Here is a 26,839-nt window from a genome sequence, read left to right on the forward strand (position 1 = left end):
GTCCATAGCGCCTGCCTCCACATTTTTCTATGTTGGTGGAAGTATAGACATTCCCAATATGAGCTACACATGTGATTTGGAAAATCCAGAGTCACCAAAATTTAGGCTGCAAGCGGAGTCCTTTCAGAATTACGTAAGTGCTAGCCTGATATAGTGACTGGGCTCATCAGATAAAAACATTTTTAACATTAGCTTTAAATATAAAATTGCATCGGCTTAAACTTGAGAAGACTCCATAGAAGCAGGACCTCAGGAGTCTAGCTAATGCATTATTTATCTTGAATCCAGAGAAAATCTGCTGAGACGGAAAAATGCAATTCCCACGAGCAGCACACAGGAGTCAACAGTGGGAAATATCCAATGTATGGTATGTTTTGTGCAATAATGAAGTAACTTGGTCTTGAAAAAGACCTTTGTGAAGTGCTGAACACAAACACAAACAAAGTGTGAATGTCTTGGCGGTCTGCCATTTTTCTGCAAGATGCTCACACTACGTGTTTGTGTTCAGCATCGGATATTTTCACATTCCAGACCGCGTCGATAAGACTCCTGAAGCAGGCCTGTGGCCGAAACACAGTACTGTGTTGAGTCTGTGATCAATAAAACTTGTTTGAGACTTTTATTGTCCTTGAGTTCATGGTCTATTTCCCACTGTTGACTACTTCCTTATTTATCTTGAAATCATAAAGGGGGAAGTTATCAAGCTCCTTCAAGCAGGGACTGTCCTTCTTTGTTAAACTGTACAGCGCTGTGTAACCCTAGTAGCGCTCTAGAAATGTTAAGTAGTAGTAATAGTTATCAATATGGGCTACCGTTAAGACGTGTTACTTTACTTTTAACCCCAGTTATTAGTAACTTGGTCTTATTGCATAAAATGGAACCTGTGCTAAATAGCACAAGTTAGTAGTAAAATAACACATCTTAACTGTAGCCCACGTTATTAACTCTCCCCCGAAATGTGATGGGTAGTGCTTGGAGAGATTCAGGTTACAAGTTAGAATCCCTTTGCATCTGGAGTTTGTCTGATTTTCCAAGTAGTCACAATATATTTATATTGTACAATACGATATCCACCAATACTACTGAGAAAAAAAGACATAGAAGAAAGATCTAGAAATACAAAGTGTACAATCCACTCTGTATGGCTTATGTTTACACTATAGATATTGTATAAATATCATATATGTAGCTGAATTTAAATTGGCACCACTGCTAACAATTACAGTTCAAGGCGGTTTACAAGGTAAGAACAAGGATATAATACCACTAACATTACATATGTTTGAATTTCTTTTATGATGATGATAACAAAACTAGGAATTTCATTAGGAATTTTCCTTTTTTCTTCTGAAACAACAGTTGCTTTCTTGTGTGTGAATTCAAGTTTAGATTTAAGGGTTCAGTGCGGTTACCAGGGGTCCTGATAGAAGGGCTCCGACACAAAGCAGCCCTCTGTTACCTTACATTTCCCTTGAGACGATCTGGTGTCTCAAAGTGCCTTTGTGCATGACTGGCCTGAGCCGCCTTTCACCTGATCTTCTGCCAGACAATGTCTTAAGGCTTAGCTGCTCAGACAACTGGCCATAACACACTTTTACCTTGTTAATGAATTCCACTGTTTGTTTCTCCATAAGAATAAAGAACCCCAAATCAAAACTGACAGCCCTATTTTAATCATGAAGAGGAACAGAACTAGTGCAATTGTATTAGGTGACCTAGGTAAATCTTCAGCCTTGAAATCCCCAGCAATTATCTTTCGTGTCTCTAAGGCACATCCCCTGAGATTTTCATAATTAAACAATCATGATTATCTGAATATCACCCATCCCATAACAATCCTGTAGAAAAGCATAATGCAGTGCTTCCCAAACCTTTTTGATTCATGGTGTCTTTAGTGTCTACATAATTTTTTCATGGTGCCCCTAGGACACATATTTCCTCTCAGATTGTCTCCCCGCTGCCCCCCTCCCAGTGGTGACATGGAATCCTACCTTGACTGGCAGAGATGCCCAAACCCCATCAGCTGAAGCACTCTGCTGCTCAACCCCAAGTTCCATGCTGCCTGAGCAGCAAGGAAATCAGCGGCATGTTTCAGCGTTCATGCCAGCACTCCCACACATGCTCAGTTGCCACAATTTTGACAGGAGTGGCCTAGTGGTTAGGGTGGTGGACTTTAGTCCTGAGGAACTGAGTTCAATTCCCACTTCAGGCACAGGCAGCTCCTTCTGACTCTGGGCAAGTCACCTAACCCCCCATTGCCCCATGTAAGCCACATTGAGCCTGCCATGAGTGGGAAAGCACAGGGTACAAATGTAACAAATATATATATATACTGCAGCTCCCCTGTGAATTCACTGCAATGCCCTGAGGTACTGCAGTGCACAGTTTGGGAACCATTGGCATAATGCATACAGGTGCATCAGTTTTTTAAATATTAAACTTTGTTTATACATACATTGGGGCCCTTTTAAGAAGATGCACTAGAATTTGGGCTTAGTCTTAACATGGGCATTTCCCATGTGCTGAGCACAGATTCAATGTGCCACTCTCCAAGCCATTTTTTAATCTTTTACATTTCAGGTTGCGTGCTAATGTTGTCATTAGTGCACATTACCTATTTATTTATTTATTATTTATTTATTTGTTACATTTGTATCCCACATTTTCCCACCTATTTGTAGGCTCAGTGTGGCTTACACTGTACCGGAGAGGGCGTTTGCAGACTCCGGTGTGAACAAATACAAAGTGATGTTGTGGTAAGATAAAAGTTCATGTGGCACAGCCACATTAGGGCATCGTATAACGGAAGAGTTGTGGTATGTCCATTACATACTTTAGTTTTGTTGTGTTGCAGATATCAGGCATTTATGTTGGATCGTCCGGGTATGCCTTTTAAACAGGTTAGTTTTTAGTGTTTTCCGGAAGTTTAGTTGATCGTACGTAGTTTTCAAGACTTTTGGTAATGCGTTCCACAGTTGTATGCTAATGTAGGAAAAACTGGATGATTAGGTTGATTTGTATTTGAGTCCTTTGCAGCTTGGGTAGTGCAGATTTAGGTACATTCGTGTTGATTCGGATGTGTTTCTAGTTGGTAGGTCGATCAAGTCTGTCATGTGTCCCAGGGCTTCACCTTAGATAATTTTGTGAACCAGAGTGCAGATTTTGAAAGCAATGCGTTCTTTGATTGGGAGCCAGTGTAGTTTTTCGCGGAGGTGTTTTGCGCTTTCAGATCGTGTTTTTCCGAAGATAAGCCTAGCTGCCGTGTTTTGAGCGGTCTGAAGTTTCTTTAAGGTTTGGTCTTTACATCCAGCATAGATCCCATTGGAGTAGTCTGCTGGCTTAGTACCATTGATTGTACCAGGTTGCGAAATGTTTCCCTCCGGAAGAATTGCTTCACACGTTTGAGCTTCCACACTGAGTGGAACATTTTCTTTGTCGTGGATGTCACTTGACTTTCTAGTGTTAAGTAGATTAGCACTGAAGCACTTACTGCTTCCAATTTAGGAGGATCTAAGTGCTCAAATGTTAACTCCATGTTAGCCAGTTAGTACATGGTAATCTAAATATACTAGCTGGTTAATGCTTCCACACACATTCTCTGCCCGTATCACACTCCTCTCAAAAATATTTGTGAAAAATACCTAACACACCGGTTAGCATGCGCTAACAGGCAACATACCACAAAATGCTTTAACATGTTTTGCGATAGCTTGTTTTTCATGCGTTAATGCACATTAGGGCTTAACACCCTTTAGTAAAAGGGCCCCAAAATAAGGTAATTTCCAAAAGCCATTTACCTAGGAACATAGTAATTTATCCAGTTAAATTGGCTATTTGAAAATTACCAGAAAACAAACTGGCAAAGTGGTCCACAAATTCCAAAAGGAAAGAAGTCATTGGAGCAGATATGGCAGTAGAAGGAACAAAATGCTTTATTTAAACATAACATTAAAAAGTGTGCCCAACAGGGCTGTGTTTCACCTGGCAAGGGCTACTTCAGGGGCAACACATTACTGTTAAAACAAATAAAACCATACATAAATGTCATAAAATCAAACAAAATCATAATGGATCAAATCATATTAAGATCATAGCACAGACATGTAAATAACACAATAAATATTAAATAATAAATAAATATGTCATCAACCAAATATGTAATATTTAGGAGCTCATTTTTGAAGCAGATCGACATCTCAAAATGGCCAAAAACACATTCGTCTGCTGAAAACGTCTACATCTGGTGAATGTCAACTACAAGTCTGGTCCAAAACCAGATCAGGGATCCCCTGGGTAGTTAGCAAAAAGTCCTGCCAGGGAGTGGGGCTCCTCTGTGCCCACGTCCCTCCCGCTTGGAGTGTCCTTTCCCACCAAGCACTCCTCCTTTCTCTTACATCCCTCACGCTGAGTGATCAAACGCAAATCCCCTCTGCCCTTAGATAGAGGTTAAACAGCCATTCTTCACGGGATTCTTCTGTTTAGCTCTGGGACTCCCCCTCAGTTCTCAGGGTCTCCGTGGGTATCGGGCATCCAAAGACCCCTGTCCAGTAATCACCGACCCTTTTCTTGCTTTCTCGCACTGCCTCTGGAGGCTGGGCTCTCCCTATCTCTACCTACCAGACCAGCATCACCACCACCACCCCAATACTAAAGTGACCTCCAGAAAATCTTCCCATCTCCAGCTACCAGGCCAGCATCACCACTACCCCCACCCCCAATACTAAAATGACCCCCAGGAATCCTCCCACCACCTGTTTGACAGTGGAAGCATTCTCCTGGTGGGGTCACAGACGTAATGAGCTAAACATCCCAGTTCTCCCTCTTATTTATTTATTATCTATTACATATTTATGGTTTTATTTATTTGGATTTTGCTCACACCCTTTTCAGTAGTAGCTCTACAAGTCTGGCCCAAAACCAGATCAGGGATCCCCTGGGTAGTTGGCGAAAAGTCCTGCCAGGGAGTGAGGCTCCTTTGTGCCCACATCCCTTCCACTTGGAGTGTCTTTTCCCACCAGGCACTTCTCCAAGGACAGGTATTTCCCTGTCCCTGGAGGGCTCACAATCTAATTTTGTACCTGAGGCAATAGAGGGTTAAGTGTCTTGCCCAAGATCAAAAGGAGCAGCAGTGGGATTTGAACCAAGACCATAGGAGCCGGCTCTGTGGGTGCTATGGGTGTTTGAGCACCCCCAGTATTGAGAAAATTCTATGTATGTGTCCAGGAAGTGGTTATTTCCATTGGGCTTAGCACCCCCAATAATTTTGGAAAGTTGGCTCCTATGACCAAGACCAGTGCTCTACCACTAGGCTACTCCTCCACTCCAACAGTTATGTTTTGCCCCTAAAGCAGCCCTTGCAAAGTGAAACACTGCCATGTCAGGCACACTTTTTAATGTTATATTGAATAAAGCATCTTGTTCCTTGTACCACCGTGTCTGCTCCAATGGTTTCTTTACTGTTTGAAAATTACCCACCCTCCCTGCAGGTAAAAGCACATGCTGATGGCTCTATGAGTTGTCTGGTTGTTAGGATCTATTCATTGTTTTGCTTCAACTGCAGCTGCTCTTTGCTGCCCCCCAGAGGCTCCTTCCCTAGGTGACCACTTTGATGCATCCTGGTATTACAGGTGGAACAAAATGTGAGTCCAGGCACTTACAGTAAGATATCAGAAAAAAACTGTATCTATGATGCTTTTCTTGCCATCCGTTTTTACTGGAAAATATACTGGCAAATATTCAGTGCTTTTTAAAAACTCTGACCCATTGGAGGCAACTTTTCAAAATAATTTGGGGTACTAAACACAAGTGAATGCTTCCTGGTCACAAGAAAGGAGTTAGCTCGATATTGGGGGTGCTCGAGCACCCACAGAGCTGGCACCTATGCTCTGACCACGTCAGGTAGAATTAACCTCAGATATTCAATGCCAGGCCATGTCTAATAAATCATAATTCAAAGATTTGGAAACCGCTGGGATTATGTGGGTCTTGGCTGAATATCACTGGGACCCGCATAAGTGAAAACAAGTTCAATTGCCAACTCTGATTCCCACCCCCCACCCCCAATCGCGATCCTTCTCCCTCCTAAAGCAAGTACATAGATAGCGGTCCCCCACCCCTTCTCCCTCTGTAGGTCTCTCAGCCTAGCTTGTTATGCCAATTCACTCCTGCCCATCATTGCTTCTTTTCCAATATGGCTGGTGCAACCCTTAGTGGCAGCCACGTGGGAGCCTCTCCTGTCCAGTTAACTCATTTTGAATATCGGGTGAATAATATATTAGCAAGGAATAACAATGCAATTCTATGTATTTGTACAAATATTTACTTCTGCTAATACTGCATGCAATGATACACTATTTTATACCCTTATAAAGTGATTTTGTCTAACTGGCATAATTTTATGGATCATGTAGTAGACATGCATATATTTATATATCTCTAGCTAAGAGTGGTGAAGTTGCACATATTGATGTATAAACAAAGTGCTCCTTATGTTCATCTATTCACTGTTCTAATTATTTATTGTCTGTTAGTTTGCAGAGTTGTATGGCTCATCTGCCTTAGGGAAATATTACTTGAAATCTGTTATCGCTGCATTTAGGTAAGTTCTTTAATTCTCATGAATTACAGTGTAGGTTACTTTCCCCATTCCAAGTCTATGGAAACAATCTATATGGAATAAGGACCTCTAAGTTGTTCAGGATGAAAAAAATACATGGATTTTCTTGCTGAAGAGTGTGAGGGAGGGAAGGGGCTTAGAGAATTAGGATTTGGGGTTAATAAGACCGAAAGTTAGTTAATGGGTGAACCTCAGCTGAGATCTGTACTGAAATTTGAGCCCTGGTCTGCAGGACTACAATGAGGCTACAGTCCCCCCCCCCCCCCCCCAAAAAAAAAAATCACAAAACTTGTGGGGGACATTGCACAGATTATTCATTTTTTGTTCTGTGTCAGAGTTAGGACCACTTTCAGACTCCAAATTACCTATCTGCTTCAAGGAATTTGGAAAACCTGGGGCCTCCCACTCATTTTGAAGCTTCTAAAATCTAAAATTAGGAGCCCTTTTACTAAAATGTGTTAAGAAATGGGCTTAGTGCATTTTAACAGGATACTTAACTGCGCATTAAACTCATTTTTAATGCAGCACAAAAATAGGATTTTTTTTCTTTTTGCATGTCTGGTGCTAATTTTTCGTGCTAATTTTTCCTTTAATGCATAAAACTTGCAAAAATATTAATACAGGAGCACTTACCACCTCCAATTTAGGAATTGCTAAATGTTCCCACATTGTCTGTGTTACTCAGTTAGCACATGCTGATGCAAACACTCTAGCTGGAGAACATTTCTACCCCCATTGCCTGCCCATGCCCCCCCCCCCCCCCCCCCCCCCGATAAAACAGTGCACAATTAGCATGCATTGACTGGCAAATTACTGCAGAATATTTTAATGCATTTTTGTTAAGTTACTTTCCTGCTTTAGTGTGCATTAGTGCTTAACACAGTTTATTAGTAAAGGGGCCTTTAGAATTTTACAGAAAATTACTGCACTTCCACCTGAAAATCACTGAACCAGAAACTTGCTTCTGTAGTTTTCCAGCAACCTGATTGATCTGTGTTCCCAGGAGTGACTTCGCAAGCATTGCTTTTTTCTGATCTGTGTGTATATATGACCGGGCCTAGCCTTGGCCTTTGTGAATTTGGACATCTCATGGACTTTGGTTTCACCAGAGTGTTTTATCCCCAGTCCTTTGTTGTGGTTTAGCCTCAGATGTTTGGTTTTCAGTGGGCCTGTCTCAAGGCTGATAAAAAAAAAGACCAACAACCCTGTTTTATAGGGAAAGAAAGGCCTAAATAATAGGATATTCTTTACTGAAGGGCAGGCCTGGGTTTAGCACAGCAAGAGCAGTTCTGTCTCCCTTGGCGACACAGTGAGCCCTGTCAGTGTAAACCATGTGCATCACAGGTCCTCTTGCTGAACTGACCCTGCCCACCCTGAGCACACACAAAACAAACACTAAGCAGTGGGGCAGCTCCCACTGACACAACCTGAAACCTCTTTCATGGGGGTGCCACTGACACCCCCTTTTCTCTGGTGGGGGATGCCATCAATACCCTACCCAGGGTGCCCCCCAGAATTGGTCATACTAAGGGGAACATACGGCTGACATCGGAAGTTAATGTACATGAAAATAATAATTTAAAAATGATCTTTATTCTGGATAACATCTATTAGTGAAAAATGTTGAAAGCAAACATACAGAGATTTATTTTTAGCTAGGTACTATTTAGATCTCAAGGAATAAATGATGAAACCACTTTGTTCACTATTTTTCTGTGGTTAGTGTGTATTATTTTTATAGCCACTTTAATGAACCTAGCAGTTTATTCCTCTGCTTTCTGAATCAGAATTATGGCTTGTGTGGACTATATTTGTTACACATTCTCTTCCAATTTGGATTTGGTAATGATTTCCTGTTATAACGAACTGAGTTTCATTTAAGGTATTATACCTATGATTTTATTATTATATGCAAATAAAAATAATAATTTAAAAAAGAGCTACGGCTGGTACCTGGTGATATATGAGCCTTCATAGCCATTACCTGGGGATCTTTCCCCCTTTACATTCCCCCCTCCTCCCACAACATACCTAATCTAATCACTGTAGTGACAGTCCAAAGGCAGAAACCAGGTACCAGCTTTGCCTCTAGAAATCTGTAATCACGGGCTTTGAATACAGTCACTAGGTGTCGCCCTTGAGCAATAACCATGACTCCCTGGAGGCTTTAAATACCACTTCCACGGTGTCCCCATGCCCAGCTGCTATAAGGAGCAGGCAGCCTGCCCTGGAAATCACACTAGGCTGTCCCATTTGTATGACCTATGAACCCTATGAAATATTTAGCTGGCATGATGATAGCACTACTTAAATTAATGCCTGTCTATTCCGCTCTGCTATACATGTTAGCAGTGACTCTAGATATATGTATTAGGGATGTGCAGCCAGAAAAGTTTCGTTTCATATCATTTCTCATGTTGTTTCTGGAAATGTTCTTTTTTTTTTTAATGTTCTTTTTTCATTCTGTTGTCACAGGAACAATGCCATTAAGAGTGCATGCTCTTTTAGAAAGATTGTATACTATTGACAGCACAAGAAAGAAATATATTTCATGTTTGTTTCTGCTCATTTTTGTTTGCCAATGACATGAAACAACATGGGATATGTCATTAATGTTTTCTATGATGTTTCAAATGAATGCACATCCCCAATACATATAGAGGACGATTCTGTAACTTGCGATTAGTGGTGTATCAAATGCCTGAAAATAAATGTAGGTGCTACAACAGGGCACGCTTAGCACAAATACTATAACAGTATATAGGTGTGCTTAAACCATTATAGAATACTAGCAGAAAGCCATGCTGGCATGCCGAAATTTAGGCACACCCACTTACTACAGGTCAATGATTGGTGCACATTAGTACTCATAAGAGTTCTCAATCCGGAAAAATCAAAATGCATCCTCTTCGCAAACTCACTAAATGTTATTCTTCTACATCCTATTCTCCTCAATTCCATACCTGTTTCTCAAGTACAAAAATTCTGGGTACCCATCTAGATGAAACTCTCTCATTTCATCATCAGATCTCCGCTGTGACCAAGAGTTGTTTTTATATGCTTCGACAAAACCGCTCAATTTGCCCATTTCTAGATTCATTGGCAATTAATATTCTGATACACTTTCTTAATTAGTAAATTAGATTATTGTAACTCATTGTACTTCGATTGTACAATGAGTATTGTAACTCTGCCTTAGATTCAAAATACCACCATAAAACTAATAATGGAAAAAAAGAAATAAGACCATGTTACTCCTCTTTTAAAAGCTGCACATTGGCTCCCTCTTCCCTACTGCATCTTCTATAAACTACTGTTGTTGGTATGAAGACCAATCAATATGAGAAATCACTCTACCTTTCTCGATTATTGATTCCATATGCCAACCAGCACTGTCTTCGCTCATCTTCTCAAAACTTGTTAGTTATCCCTTCTTTCTGTGACATTATACATGAACATACTCAAAAAGCGATTTTCTCTGTTTAAGGCCCAGAACATTGAAATAAGTTATCACAATCACTTTGTCACCGAACCTCTCTTCAACAATTCAAAACTGAGCTCAAAACTTTCTTGTTTTCGGACGCATTTTCTTAATTTTTTATTTAAGCTGTTTACTCTCAACATGTGGAATGTGAAGGGAGACCCTGCTTGATTGCACAATTTTAGAACATCCCCCTCCCTTTCTTCCTTCCCCCCCCCCCCTGTTTCCTATAAATATTGTATTTCACCCCCTCCCCTCTGTACTTCATGTATTGTCAATATATTTGTATGTCAAATCATTAGAATGTAATTTTTAGAGTGTAAGCCACCTAGACAAAACCGTAATCTTATCACATGACTGATTAACCTCTTTGCTATTAACGATCAATCACTATCACCTAAAACCCTATGTCGAATAGGGTCACTCTATAGTCGATGACCTAATGTATGTTACAATCCAATCTATTACTCAGGAACCCTCAATGTAATATCTTAATGTATTCTTCTTTACCATATATGTATGCGCATGGTATATATATACCATGATCTGTTCTATATATGTTATGTTCCATTTATGCTACCATGAATGTATGCACCTCAATGCAATACTATTTGTACTTCTGTTACCTGGAAATGGCAACCGCCATTATGGCAAATGTAAGCCACATTGAGCCTGCAAATTGGTGGGAAAATGTGGGGTACAAATGCTACAAATAAAATAAAAAAAATAGACATTTGCCCTGGTAGGCGGGTTAGCAAATCATTAATAAAACTTGGAAACTTGGAGTGCACCATGCAACATGCACTACTGATGGTATTCTATAAGTTGCATATATTGCTTGGTGACACACTCACAGCCCACCCATGTTCCGCCCTTGCAGTTATGTGCTAAGTGACTTTGGTGAGTACATTATAGATAGCACCTAGCAGTTACGCACTCAACTGCCAATTATTGTCACCTCTGATATGCGTAAATGCTATTATTCTACAACATATGCACACGCATGGAGCCTAACATAAGGCACCAAGTTACAGAATGAGGCACTGCACCAGCACTACCCATTTAATGCAGGTCTAAACTAAATAGATAGGTTGTAATTTTAAAACTCACCCTCGCTCTGCCCCAAACCCAACCTCAAATTATAAGGACAGTATCAGGTTCTTCAGTTATATTTTTCACCCAACATTATTTGTATAATTTTTTAAAATATAATTATTGCAAAGTTATATGGGGTTGAATGAAAAGTAATAACTCCACCTCCATAATTCATCAACAGATGGCAGAACTGATATGTTACACATGATCACGTATTCTTTGAAATCTCTTTCTTCACCTCAGCTGGAAAAAAGTGTCTGTGTGAAGAGACTATTTTGCTATTGCTTGTGAAATGGAAGCATACAGTGAGCACTTGGTGCAATTTAAGCAATGTGCTATGAGATGTTTTCTGACTGTTGAAGGAGTCCCTCCAATTAAAATTCACCACTGCAGGCATGTTGTTTATAGTGATGACTGTGTTGATGTGAGCACTGTATGTCGTTGGGCCAAAAAAAATAAAGATTGTGGACCAGAAAGGGCTGATTTTTGTGATCAACAGCAAAGTGGATGATCCATGACAACAATAGACGAGTCTCACACAAGAAAGGTGAATGAATTTGTAAAGGACAATTGGAGGATCACTCAAAAGGAAACAGCTGACACACTTGGCATTTCACTGGAATATGTATGTTTACATTATTGATATTCTTGAATATCAAATGGTTTGTGCAAAATGAGTTCCTCACATGCTGACTGCAGAAGTGAAAGCTTCAAGGCTTGAAATCTGTCAGCTATTGTTGTCCCGATAAGAGAATGAAGGTGAGGAATTTTTCACAAGATCATCACAGCTGATGAAACATGGACTTATCATTATGAGCCAGAAACAAAGTGTCAATCCATGGCGTATCATCACTCAGGCCCACCCATGAAGAAAAAGTTCAAAGCACAGCCATCTGCAGGAAAAATCATGTTTATAGTCTTTTGGGACACAGATGGTCTTCACATGGATTTCCTTGAACCTGGTACAACAATCAACTCAGAGCATTACATTGCAACCCTGAAAACTTTGAAAGAACGATGGAGAAAAGTTCAAAAGCACAAGAAAGAAATTGTTGCAGATTGACAACGCTAGGCCTCACACAACACGAAACACCTCAGAGGCAATTGTAAAGATGGGTCTCACAGTCTTACCCCATCCGCCATACTGCCCAGACAGTGCCTTGTCATTTCTATCTTTTTCCAAAATTGAGGGAATACCTTTGGGGGCATCTGTTCGACTCAAATGAAGAGGTGGAAAGGACTGTGAGTAACTGGTTGAAGAGATAAGATGCGCAGTTCTTTCATGACGGCTTTCAAAAACTTGCCCATCATTGGCAGAAATGTGTGGCAAATGGTAGTGACTATGTAGAAAAGTAAATACGTGTAATAAAAGAGCAAGTTTCAGGCATTATTGTCATTTTTCTATTCATTACAATATCTTCATTTAAACAAAAGTTATGGAGGTGGAGGCATTAATTTTCATTCAACATTTTAACTATATCACTTCATTTGAATATTAGCTCATCAGAGTACAGCACACACAGCCAAGAAGAATGCTCAGAGAATAAAAATTGTTATCTATACTGGATCACAGTAGTTGGAACAGAAAATTAAAATAACTTTAGACTATTTGGAGTCCTGCTTTTCGCCAGGCAAAAAAAATAAATAACCTAGATAGACCTGCACAACTCATCAACTGCTTAAAACTGTGCAGGAAATTAGAATCAAATTGATTGAGTGGGATCTTTTTCTTATCACAGTGAAGGGACCAATGGCCTTAGAGTTTACTACTGGAATAAATTTTGGGCACCAAAAAATATCGAGCAGTATGTTAAAAATTCAGCCACATCTAAGCCCAAGAAATTTAACAAACTGGTCCCTCTGGTGTTCAGTTCTGACGAGGTGGATTCATTGGAAGAAGATATTGACCTTGTCACCATGGAACATTTTGGTAAGTTTGGCATGTTATCTTTTACAATACTGTGTTCTATCATCTTGTTTACTGTCTTGGGTAAGTTTGCATCTGGTGAGGTGATACATGTGTAATAAATAAAATGAAACAGAATTAGCAAAGACAGCAATTTCTTTCTGTGGTTGAGTGACATTTGATTTTTTTTTTTCTTTCCTTCAAAGTCTCAGATTCTAGAGGATTTGACATGACAGTAAAATCAGGTAAATTGAGCTCTAGTTAGCAAGAAAATTGATTGTAGAAATTTGGAATATGTTCTCTGTGCTTTTCAATTAATGTGTGTTCCAGGGCTTCCCTCTTTCACCTACGTTCTTTAATGTGTATGTTTGACCAGTTGCTACTAGCTTTAGACAAAGGGCCCTGTTTACTAAGCAGTGTTATAGGCGCATTAACCATGTACGTGCATTAACCATGGACGTGTCTACAATATCCCTATAGGCGCCTACATGGTTAGCGCATGCGTTAAGTGTAGGCGTGCTAAAAACACTAACGCACCTTAGTAAACAGGGCCCAAAGTTTGTTTTCTCATATATGTGTGCTGATGACATTCAGATTTTTGTACCATTTAAATGCAACATAGAAGAAATAATGGGTCGTGTGGGCATATATTTACAACCTGTCATAGGTGTGGCTTGAAGGGAATATGTTGCAGTTATATGTTGAGAAAGATGGAGATTTTATGGGTGGGTGAGTGTGGAATGTTACCAGCTACCCTTCTATCCTATTCTTGTTCTAAATTTAATAAGCTCTGATATTGCTATGTTATCAGAAGTCCAGAACGTGAGAGTATATTTTGAATGCAACATTAACTTTGGAACCTCAAGCACCAGTGGTGATTAAAAAGGCTTGATAGAAATTTCATGCTTACTTGGATCAACAATATATTAGAACAGTAATGTAAGCGACTGTTATTAGTCATTTAGACTATTGCAATGCAATTTATGGTGGTTTGCCCCAGAAATGTTCAGAATTTAGAAGGCAAGGTGGTAACACTTAGCTCCTGTTGGGATATCTTTTCCCTCTTATTGTGCCCTTTGCATTGGTTTCCTCTAAATGGAAGGACAAAATTTTAAATGATTTGTTTATTGTTTTGTTGTAAGATATGCAAACCCAACTGCCTGAGGGAAAAGATGGTCAGGTGTGTTCCTCCAACTCGAGCACTGAACTCTGGGGAGGTATTAAATCTGATTATGCCGGGATTGAATGATTTTAACTTTCTAAGTAATAGGAAGTGGCCTTTTGGTGGTCTAGCACATGAACTCTGGAATAAACTTACTTGGAAACTGAAAGAGAACTATCTGAATGTTTGGCAAACTTTAAAATCCTATTTTTTAAACATCTCTTTGGGTGATTTTTTAGGGGATGATGGATCAGTGGAGGACAGCATAAATGCTTTTCGAGTATGTTATGTATCATGATTTTATTTTCATTTTATGGCTTGTTTATGTTTTGGAATGATGCTTTGATTTTATATTTGATTTTATTGATCTGCTGGCTTCTTTTTCCATATTGGATTTTGCAGATCGCTTGCCTTGTTGTTTTTTGGGACCCCTATTTGATTTTATGCTACATGTTTTGAAATCATGGTTGATTTTATCTGTAAATTATGTTTATGTGAATTATTAGCTGCTTTGTACATTCTATTACATGAAAAGGCAAAATATAACCCCCCCCCCCCCCATTTACTAAGCTGTGCTAGTGGCTGCCGCACATCTAGGGGATGTTTCGGCATTAGCGCTTGGCAGCCGCTAGAGTAGCTAAGTAAATAGGGAGGTAAGAGTTTAAATTAGATTAAAAATTATCTTTGCTATCCCCATGGAGCAACCAGATCAGATCAGTTCATGCTCACCTAATTTTACCTATCCATTCAATTTATACTGAGAAGGCACTGAGGGTTAGATTCAAGAAAGTGGGACAAAAATTAAGCATGAAAACTATGCATGCTAAGCGCCAATCTTCTAACAGCAATTGCATGCAAAATTGCCAATATAAAATAGAACCTAAGTTAGCATGTGTGCGCTGTCAAAGCTTGGTGTAAATGGTTGCACCTAAAGTTGGTAGTTGTGCATGTAAATCAACTGCAAGACACACGGCTGATCTGCCTCCATGGTAGTCGCATGCTATAGCATTTAAAGGGAATGCGATTTGATATATCGCCTTTCTGTGATCAAAGCGGTTTACACTGGTACTTATTTTGTACCTGGAGCAATGGTGGGTTAAGTGACTTGCCCAGACTCACAAGGAGCTAAAGCAGGAATCAAATCTGGTTTTCAGATCACTGCACTAACCATAGGTGGTAAGTTTATAGAATAGCATCCACGTGCCATTACACAAGTAACTACAAATTAGTGCCAGTTAGCACCAATTAATGCCACTTAAGGGCTATTATTGGTACATATGGCCAAATGGCGCCTATTTTAACAATTAAGTTAGGCGCACAACTGGCACTTTTCTATAACATGTGCACCCAATTTGTGTGCTAGTTGGAAATTTGGGTGCGCAACTTTATAGAATATGGGAGTAAGCACCATCTCCATAATTCTATAAATTTGCCAAAAATTGAACGCACAATTTTATTAAATGAGTCAATTAGTGCCAGTAGCTGGCATTTTAAGAAGCAATTATTGGCACTAATCTAATTAGATTTCATTGGAACTTCCGTGCATAAACTTAGGCACAGGATCCATAAATTTACCTGCATAAATTTACGTGCATACATTTAGGCACAGGGCACAGAAATGGGAGAGTCATGGGCGGCACGGGGGTGTTCCTAGCATTTACATGCATTGGTACAGAATAACAGGGATACAGGCCTAATTTAGGTGTGTACCCTTTGTATGTCAGTTGGTGTAAATGGACATGAGTCCTGTGTGTAAGTGCTGTTCTATAAACCACACCTAATTTTATTGAGCGCCATATATTTATTTATTTATTTGTAGTATTTGTATCCCACATTTTCCCACCTATTTGTAGGCTCAATGTGGCTTACATTTTCCGTAATGGTGATCACCAATTCCGGAACAGAAATACATATTTAAGGTGAAGGGGACAGAGAGGATTAAGTATAACAGTAAAGAAAATACATTTACATAATCAGAAATAAAAGGTGTTGCATTAACTTCAATCGTGATAGATTAGCTTATTGTATAAAATTATATGAAATATTATATAAAATTATTATATAAAATTCACCCCTGTATGAAAAGAGGGCATAGTATTTCAAAAAGAAGGCACACTATTTTCCAGAGCTCATACTTGCATACTAATTTGTGCATACACAATGGTTTTGTGCATATGTGATGGTTCTACTATTTCCAAACACTGCACACTATTATTGGCAAATGGAGAAAAACACCCCCAAATTTATGTGGGTATTTTTCCTGTTCGTTTTAATTTTGTAAGAATTTATAATGACATAGGATATATCATTGACAGGGCCGTGCCTAGGGTCTCTGGCGCCCCCCTGCAGACTATCAGTTGGCGCCCCCCCCCCCCCGTGAAAATGATCACGCCCCCCCCCCCGGTGAAAATGATCACGCTCCCCCCCCCCCCCCCCCGGTGAAAATGATCGCTCACCACTTGCTACACTGACAGGAATTGTCAGCAATATTCTTAGAAACAAATTGCTATACATTGCAAAATAAGATAGCAGATGTAAATTCTCAAAGTGGACATATTCCAAACGCTAAAATGAAAATAAAATGATTTTTTTCTACCTTTGTTGTCTGGTGACTTTCTTTTTCCGATCATGCTGGCCCAGTATCTGAGTCTGCTGCTATCTGTCCTCTTAACTCCATTTCCAGGGCTTCCTTTCCATTTATTTCTTTACTTTCCTCCTTTCTTCTTCATTTCTTGCTCTATATCCATTTCCAGCAATTTCTTCTCTCTCCCTGGGTCCTGCCCTCCCATCCACGTCCATCCTTGTCCCTCTCTGCCCTTCCCTCCTCCATCCATAGCCAGCAATCCTCCTCTCTCCCCTCCCCTCCATTTCCAGCAAATTGTCCTCTCCCTGGGCCCCCATGTCCATCCTTGTCCCTCTCTGCCCTTCCCTCCTCCATCCATAGCCAGCAATCCTCCTCTCTCCCCTCCCCTCCATTTCCAGCAAATTGTCCTCTCCCTGGGCCCCCATGTCCATCCTTGTCCCTCTCTGCCCTTCCCTGCTGCATCCATAGCTAGCAATCCTCCTCTCTCCCCTCCCCTTCCAGCAATTTGTCCTCTCCCTGGGCCCTGCTGCTGCCCTCCCATCCATGCCTGTCTCTCTGCCCTCCCATCCATGCCTCTCTGCTCTTTCCTCCGCGCCCTGGGGCCTTTAAATCTTTTACTTCCGGTTGCAGCAGCGTCAGTGAAAGCGGAGCGCTGCCGACGTCTCCCTTCCCTTCGCGCTCTTGGTTCCCTCAGTGTCCGCCTTCTTCTGACGTCAGAAGAAGGCAGGACACTGAGTGAACCAATGAGTGCAAGGGAAGGGAGATGTCGGCAGCGCTTTCACTGACGCTGCTGCGACCAGGTAAAAGATTTAAAGGCCTCGGCAGCGCGGGGCAAGGGTAAGCACCGCGGCGGCGCCCTCCAGAGGTGGGCGCCCCCCTGCGGCGCTTACCCCGCTTACCGCATCGGCACGGCCCTGATCATTGACATATCCTATGCCGTTGCAGACAACAGACCAGCAGCTATACTAATAATTTATCTTCCACTGACTCCAGGCTCAGTATGCAAACTGTTTTCAGACATTTGGACAACAATCAGCAAAGTCCAAGCATTGTTCCACGTTGCATGCCTGCATATCTTACAGACCATACTTTCTAAAACAAGTTTGCAAGTTTCTTACAGTAATTCACCTACAGTATTTTCCTTCCAAGCGATCTCTTTCGACCTCTACGCAAAACCAGGTAACAACAGAACTTTAATTTTGGCCAATCCAAAGAAATCACTTTACCAGTGGAGGCTGCGAGTTCCTCCCAGCTGCGTTGTCCGACTCATAGTCCTCACTTTGAACAGAGCACCTCCTGGAAGCTGCGTATCGCACAGACTATCTGCCTACGATTTCCTGCTCCCCCTTCAGAACAAAGTTATTGCAAGGTATGTATGTGCACAATGCACAGCTCCAAATAAGAGAGTGCATGGGAAAAATATATTTGTTTTCTGTTAATTTATGGCCCAATATTCAAAGGCATGTGTTCTTTTAGCAGCAGTTGCTAAACTTATAAGTGCCATACCCCTGAATTTTCAAGTTTTATGTGGAGATTACCACTGAAAATTCTTACTGATCATCCCAACACTATGGAGGGCAATTCGATAAGGAGGCACCTATTTTTAGGATCCATGAAGATGATTACTTTCCTCTATAGACTACTAGAATAACAGATTAAAGGGTCTTTTTACTAAGCTGCAGTAAAAGGGAACTCCCAACAACTGTCCCTCCTGCGTATCTTGTAAATAGCAGATCTTCGCCCACAGTGCGCAGTAACTGATGCATACTGCTTGCACTGGCCCCACAACCTTCCCTCTGATGTATTCCCGCCTATGCGGAAACAGGAAGTTGAATCAGGGGGAAAGTTGTGGGGCCAACATGAGCAGAGTGTATTAGTTGCTGCTCGCTGCCGGTGAAAATCTGCTATTTAAAATGCAGGGGAGGAGGGGATGTTTGAGAAACCATATGGCATGCAGACGAGAGAGGGCAAGACCAAATCACTTGTGAGACAAGGCAGAGTTCTTCTGCCCACCCATCTTGGGCCCAGGCCCACCCAAAATTGGGTGTCTGGCTACGCTCCTACTCCAGAGAACCAACAATGGCAACATTAGAATTCTCTTTGGAGGGATTACCCTTCAAAAGCTCATATCTTGGCTTCACCTGTGCTCCAGAGAACCAACAATGGCAATATTAGAATTCTGTTTCCCTTGTCAGCTGGTCTTTTAATTCCCCAGCCAGTACTTTTACTGAGGCCTGACATCTGATGCAGCACATGCGCAGCACAAAGGAACCTGGCTCCAAAAGGCCAGAATGTATCTCACGGCAACACTCTATTTCACTTGACCTTGTATTTTGCAAACTTACTTTACATTTGAGAGCTCTGGCTGTTGCAAGAAGTGGAATGATGGCTGAAATACTGTCTGTCCTTAAAACTCTTTCAGGTGGTGTGAGATACCAGTTTCTTGGAGCCCACCCATCATGCACCTGACCTCATCAAGCAATGTGATGCTTGTTACAGCTTCACTGGACAGAGAAAGAGAAAATAATTTGTTCAAAGCATATTTCCAAGCCATCCCTAAAATAGGTAAGTAATACAAAAAAAACAGCACAAGCTATGAATTTCTCTTTAAAATTAATGAAGTAGTAATTATCAGATGTTGAAATTCATTTATATACTTCAGCAGCCCCATCTTGTTTGACTTAGAAGATTTCTAGGCGGAGAATGGAATTTATTGCTTGGTTTATTATTCTTATATGGCACCTCTCTTAGACAACTGTGCATATACACATGTATGTGACCAGAATACTGACATTCAAATACATAGCTGCCACCTAACTTTATGCGGGTCCTTGTCGAATAAGGTCAATATGGCTCTGGTTACTAACCTATTGTGCACCACCTTGATCTGTTCACCAGAGTAGGTGGCATAACAAATACCTAATAAACCATATTAGGTGTTTTGCACCTAATATGTAGTAATTGCCAAATTTAATGTACATTAGATATAAAACCTCTGTTAGGGTGTTCCCAGTATTTTGCAATTCAATTAAAATAGACAAAAATGTTTAGCACTTGAAATGTACAGTCAACTACATCTCTCCAGGAGGCATTAACTATGCTATGTTATTTGCCGTGTTAAGACTTAACACAGAGACAGTAGTTACCACGTTAGGTATTATTAGAATGTTAGGTATTATTAGGAAAGGAATGGAAAACAAAAATGAGGATGTTATAATGCCTTTGTTTCGCTCCATGGTGCGACCACACCTCGAATATTGTGTTCAATTCTGGTCGCCGCATCTCAAAAAAGATATAGTGGAATTAGAAAAGTGCAGAGAAGGGCAACGAAAATGATAAAGGGGATGGGAAGACTTCCTTATGAGGAAAGGCTAAAGCGGCTAGGGCTCTTCAGCTTGGAGAAAAGGCGGCTGAGGCGAGATATGATAGAGGTCTATAAAATAATGAGTGGAGTTGAACGGGTAGATGTGAAGCGTCTGTTTACGCTTTCCAAAAATACTAGGACTAGGGGTCATGCGATGAAGCTACAATGTAGTAAATTTAAAATGAATCAGAGAAAATATTTCTTCACTCAACGTGTAATTAGACTCTGGAATTCGTTGCCAGAGAATGTGGTAAAGGCGGTTAGCTTAGCAGAGTTTTAAAAAGGTTTGGACGGCTTCCTAAAGGAAAAGTCCATAGACCATTATTAAATGGACTTGGGGAAAATCCACTATTTCTGGGGAAAGCAGTATAAAATGTTTTGCACTTTTTTGGGATCTTGCCAGGTATATGTGACCTGGATTGGCCACTGTTGGAAACAGGATGCTGGGCTTGATGGACCTTTGGTCTTTCCCAGTATGGCAATACTTATGAACTTATGTACTTATAACTGTATAGTACAGTTCATGCCCATTTCCTGCCCTTTCCATATTAGGTGGTTAATGCAGAAATTATCATATGCTAGCTGCAAAAGTGGTGCTCATGTTTACTGTTAGCATGCATCAATTGCCATGTTTATGTTTATTAAAATATTTGATATACCACTGCTACTATAGAAGGTTGTAGCGCAATTAAAACAAATAAATACATGAAAAAAAAATAAAACAGAAAAGAACAATCACGCAAGATCAAACACAAACCAAACTAATAGCTATTTGCAGACATAACCGGTAACCAGCTAGCCATGTTTAGGTTGGGCAAGAGGGAAGCTGAATGCCAAGGAAAAAAGTGGGTTTTTAACAAAACTTTGAATCAAGAAAAAGACAGTTCCAACCGAAGAACTGGAGGAAGATCCTTCCAAAGTTTGGATGCAAGAAAGAAAAAGGCAGTGTGACGTGTCAACTCATAGTGAGCCTGCTTAGGAGAAGGGAGAACCAGACGATTAGAATCAAGTGTTAACAGCTAATGCTTTTTGGTAAACAGAGGCCATTAGATTTTGCATCATTTAGAGAAATCTGTAAAGTTTGCTGTGCTCCTCCATGATCCTCTATGGTTCCTCTTTTCTCTTCAGCATGTGGAGGACGTTTCACCTCATGGAATGGCACATTGAGTTCTCCTTACTACCCAAGTTACTATCCCCCAAACATTGACTGCAACTGGATTATTAGGGTAAGTGCCTTTAAAGCATAGCAGTGGGGTAGATCCAGACACAAATCTATGCAGGGTAGGCATCTTTATAAGCTTAGAAAAACATCAACTTTAGTTGCATAAAAGAATCCAAGAGATGAGAATGACTTACTCATCCAGCAATGCGATAGAAGGATGACCATTGCCAATACTTTAGCTCTAGGCTATTCTAGGTTACAACTTACTGTAAAATAAAAGCTATTGAGAATGTGTATGCTTGTCTCTGTTTTTGTTCTGTGTAGGCTCAGAATGGGTGCTATGGGAAATCTTTGAACAATAAGCTGAGGAAAAAAGTTCAGGTAGAAAAGTATAGTGTGGTAACAGTAGGGAACAAAAAATCCCTTTCATCATTATTCCACCAGATTATTCATTATTTGGGAAATCTTTTACCAATATAATTATCCAAAGATAATGTGATGCATTAGCTTTTAAGGTCTCACAGGACACTCCCTTCAGTCAGCTTCCCCATCTTTCATTCTCCAGGGGAGTGGAAGTGTAGCCTGATGACTAGAGAGAACCAGGAAAATTAAGGTTCAAATCCCACTGTTACTCCGCATGATTTGACCAATTCTCTCAGCTCCAACCCTGCCAAGACCTGTCGCTTCTTCCTCTTCAACATCAGCAAAATTCGCCCTTTCCTCTCTGAGCACACCACCAGAACTCTCGTCCACGCTCTCATTACCTCTCGCCTTGATTACTGCAACTTACTCCTCACCGGCCTCCCACTCAGCCATCTATCCCCCCTTCAATCCATTCAGAACGCTGCCGCACGTCTTATATTCCGCCAGAACTGATATACTCATATCACCCCTCTCCTCAAATCACTTCATTGGCTTCCGATCAGATATCACATACAATTCAAGCTCCTCCTCCTTACCTACAAATGCACTCAGTCTGCGGCTCCTCACTCCCTCTCCACCCTCATCTCCCCCTATGTTCCCGCCCGTAACCTCCGCTCACAGGACAAAGCCCTTCTCTCTGTACCCTTCTCCACCACTGCCAACTCCAGGCTCCGCTCATTCTGCCTTGCCTCACCCTATGCCTGGAACAATCTTCCTTTACCCATACGCCATGCCCCCTCCCTACCCATCTTCAAATCTCTGCTTAAAACTCACCTCTTCAATGCTGCCTTCGGCGCCTAACTGCTTGAGAAATATAGAATGCCCCAATCTATCCACCCTATTAGATTAACTGTTCACTTGTCCTCTAGATTGTACACTTGTCTTTAGATTGTTCTCTTGTCTTTTAGATTGTAAGCTCTTTGAGCAGGGACTGTCCTTCTATGTTTAAATTGTACAGCGCTGCGTAACCCTAGTAGCGCTTTAGAAATGTTAGTAGTAGTAGTAGTACTTGTGGCAAGTCATTTAACCCTCCATTGCCTCAGGTACAAACGTGAAAGGCAATTGTAAAACTAGGTGCCTGCAGTTAGGGCACTAGGGGACCCTTTTACTAAAAGGTTGCTACATGCAACCTAGAACTACCATTGGCCCAATGCAGCCACCGGTGATAGTTCTGCCCCCAGTGCGCAGTATTTCTGACGCCGCTGGAATTTTTGAAAAATTATACTGCCAGGTTAGTGTGGGAGCCCTTACTGCCACCTCAAAATGGCCATGCGGCAAGTGTGAACTTACCACATAGCCAATTTTTGTTTCAGGCTTTTTACCCACTGCGGTAAAAAAGGATCTTGGCGCGCAGCAAAATCAGCTGCCGCCGCTAACTCAGGGCCCCTTTTACCGCAGCTTGGTGAAAGGGCACCTAACGCATGTATGAGCCACATTTTTGAGTATACATATGTGCAAAGGGAGTGTTTAACTACAGAGAGTTTGAAAATTGCCCCTTTCCTGTTTAGTCTGCATTTAATCTTCTGCTATTGTGTGGAGCATTTTTAGAAGTCAGGTCATAAAATGTTGCACAACCATTTTGGAAACTATTAAGATTTTAAACTAAATTTTGATTGTAGGCACCACGGCCCGGTTATAAGTTGATACTAAATATTCTTGTAATACAAATTCAAGAGCAGTCTCCTGGATCCACTAACTGTGATAAAGACTGGTTAGAAATTGATGAAGTTAGGTAAGTAAATAATGAAAATAAAACTTACTTTACAATGCACAAAGACTCCTGGCAAGCTGTAGTTCATTCTTTTTTGCTTTATGTGTATGCCAAGGCCTCAATATTCACGTTCGTGCCTGGGTGGCCCAGGCTCATTCTTTGAGGACTCCAAGCAAGTCTAATTTTCAGTCTAAATAAAATATGCAAATTAACTAAGTTCTGAGGTGAAGTATATGCAAATGTATCTTTTGAATATCAATTTTAGTTACCCCCTCCCCAAACCAGGCCTGCTTATAGCCTTCAAGGATAGAGGGTTAGCCATCCTTGATTTCTATTGCCTCTTGAACAAAGCTGTACCATTTCCATTGACCTGCTGTAAAAGGCCAAACCAATGTTATTGAAGTAGAATGGTGTAACTAATGCCCCACAAATTAAACTCATTTAGGGGGCAACGTAGTGCTCTAGAAATGTTAAGTAGTAGTAGTAGTAGTAATACCTAACTCCTGTAGTTGCAAAGTGCATGAGCCCTTTCAAGGCCCATACTTTTAATCTAGTTTTCAAAAACAAATTGAAAAGAGCAAAGTATATACCTTAAACCCCTAATTCTATAAAAGTTACTAAAAATTGTGTGTGCAAATTTGGGTGCGTACCCAATTTCCGTGTGCAATTTAATTGAATAATGAATTAATTAGTGCCAATAATTGGCTTTATAACAAACAATTATTGGCTCTAATTAGATTTAATTGGAATTTATGCAAGTAAAATTTAGGCGCGAGATCCATGTCTAAATTTTAAGTGCGAGTAAAAAAAAAAGGGGTGTGGAAATGAAAGGGTAATGGGTTGAGTGGGGACGTTCCTAGGTCAAACTATTGGAAATCCTGAACCTGCTTAACGTTATCAATCACTTGCATTTGGCTTCCTATGTAATGCTTTATTCTAATCACTGAGTTAAACTAATAAAGTGTATCAAACTAATATGCTTGTAAATATGCTTCATAAGAAATTTCAAATTACAAAATAAATAAAAAACGCAACTACTTAGCTGCATAAGCAGTCACAGCGTTGTGTTCATCTTCGGACACCCGACGCCTGCTGAAACATATTAATAGCCACAAGATCTATTTGAAAGCCTCAACAGATTGCATTTCCACTATGGTTGTGTATGTAGCATGGTGTGTCTGCTTTTTAGGATATGTAGGCAAAACCATGCGGCCACTGAAAGCACAAATTGTGGAACACAAAAGCAGATTGAAGTGCCAAGATATGGATGCACCTCTAGTTGAACACTGTACTAACAATTTGTTCCACCATTAAGGGGAAGGGATTTAAATGCGCTTTTATGCAACAAGGAACGCTGGTGGATTTCTTTTTTACAAACTATGACACCACAAGGTTTGAACCACATTGGAGACTTTTGATGTTTGCATTCTTTAGTTTATAAGGATTTGTTTAATTTGTTTGATGTGCTGTTTGTCGGCACTAGCTTCCAGTCATGTGACTGAAGTGTCATCAGTATGGCGGGTCTTTTTAAATAGACTGTGCTTCATAACGCTGTCTACATTTCTAAGGTAATACAATCAACAATTTTGTTTGTTTCTTCTTTTTCGCATGGTTGAGTGGTATAAGTGAAAGTATTTCAACTTTCAAGTGGTTTGTTGTTTGTTTTTTTTCAGATAAGTTTGGTGACTAGTAGAGACCCCGGAAGCAGGTTAGAGGGACCAAAACGCCATTAATGTGTTTCAGTAGGCGTTGGGAGTCCAAAGATCAACACAGCGCTGTGACTGCTTATTCAGCTAAGTAGTTGCATTTTATACTTATGTTGTAATTTGAAGTTTCTTATGCAGCATATTTACAAGCATATTAGTTTGATACACTTTATTAGTTTAACTCAGTGATTAGAATAAAGCATTACATAGGAAGCCAAATGCAAGTGACTGATAACATTAAGCTGGCTCAGGATTTGAAATAAGTTAGCGCCGTAAGAGATCCAATAGTCTGATCTTCAAGGTTTATCTGATGCACTTGCTTCCTTTTTGTGATTATTGTTATGCCACGGTAGCTTGGCTCTCTTTTTCTCTCTCATTATCTTATTCTGAGGAGCAAGCAGAGAATCATTTTCCCCCTGTTTTTGTTTTAATTCAATTTAGAATAAATTTGCTTTAATCATCGTGAAAGGATACTGAGTGGATTGTGAGAGTGAGCCTGCACTGGAATGCTGGGAAGGTTAAGCTTGTGAGCAAGAGCTGAGTCCGGGTGTGTGTGTAGTGACTGAGGTCTAGTTCCTTTAGAACAGGGATACAGTTAAAGAATAGGGGACTGCCAGGGAATAATTAATTATTTTTTGTCTGTAGTTAATTGGCCACAGTGAAATCCCTGACCCAGAGTAAGGAATTTTTGGTAAAACAGTCAAGGAAGATAGGGTATTTTTTCCTATTCAGTTTTATTAAAGACAGGAAACAAGCCATCAAGACACGCTGTGAACTGAATCCAGAGGATCGAGTCCAGAAGATGAACTTCGGGCCCCCACGCAAGCAAGCTTTGAAGAAATGGACGCAGATAAGTGACTATAACATCATCTGCACACCAAGAAAAAAAACTATACATATGATTAGAACTCTGACAGTATTGAAAGAATAAATATGTACTTACCTGAATTGATTAAAGATCTTGGAAGTTAATTACCTGAAAGATATAAAAGTATACACAAAGAATCAATTCTTTGGAAAAAGGAGAAAAAGAATTAAAATTTGACAACTTAAAAAGGTTAAATGTTTAGAAAATAGACACTTATCTGATTAACATCCGTGTTTCTGAGTAAGTGGTGTTGAAGAGTCAGATTGTCTTGAAGAGAGAATTGTTTTGTTCTGTTAGTTTAAAAAAAGAAAACTTGACTTGTTATTAGAAAGCATTCTATTTCTAGTTCATTGCACTTCAACTATAGCACTTTTCACTGCATTTTATATGGTTATCGAATTGATTGGTGCAATAAAGGTATTTACTGAAACTTTGTACTTTGCATATTAATTGAAGCTGTAAAGGGTCCAGGAAAATTATTCACCACATTAAACACTTTTTCAGTGTCACCCCTCAGTGGTTGGATAGACGGGGAACCAACCGTGATTTGACAAATCATTTTCATAGTAATTACATCTTACCTCCACTGTGGGCGCTACACAAGCCTGGCTCTTTTTTTCTTTTCTTATTCTGAGGAGCAAGCAGAGAATCATTTTCCCCTGTTTTTGTTTTTTTATTAACTCTGTAAATATTGGCATACACATAGGCAGAGTCTAGGCAGGGCAAGGGTGGGACTCACACTTAAGTACATAACTTATAGA

The 26,839-nt window shown here is 40.4% G+C and overlaps 1 protein-coding gene across 1 annotated transcript in view; it reads left to right on the top strand.

Annotated features, from left to right (window-relative positions):
- LOC115471341 (suppressor of tumorigenicity 14 protein-like) overlaps nt 1-26,839 on the top strand; it is a 66,177-nt gene that overhangs the window by 10,289 nt on the left and 29,049 nt on the right. The window contains exons 5-12 of the mRNA XM_030205042.1: nt 9-133; nt 6,531-6,598; nt 12,932-13,122; nt 13,305-13,343; nt 17,994-18,213; nt 19,267-19,409; nt 21,337-21,434; nt 23,413-23,525. Coding sequence (XP_030060902.1) covers nt 9-133; nt 6,531-6,598; nt 12,932-13,122; nt 13,305-13,343; nt 17,994-18,213; nt 19,267-19,409; nt 21,337-21,434; nt 23,413-23,525 — 997 coding nt within the window. The remainder of the gene's footprint in view (nt 1-8; nt 134-6,530; nt 6,599-12,931; nt 13,123-13,304; nt 13,344-17,993; nt 18,214-19,266; nt 19,410-21,336; nt 21,435-23,412; nt 23,526-26,839) is intronic.

The sequence above is a fragment of the Microcaecilia unicolor genome, chromosome 5 (genome assembly GCF_901765095.1).
Source record: "Microcaecilia unicolor chromosome 5, aMicUni1.1, whole genome shotgun sequence".
In the NCBI taxonomy this organism is placed as follows: Eukaryota; Metazoa; Chordata; class Amphibia; order Gymnophiona; family Siphonopidae; genus Microcaecilia; species Microcaecilia unicolor.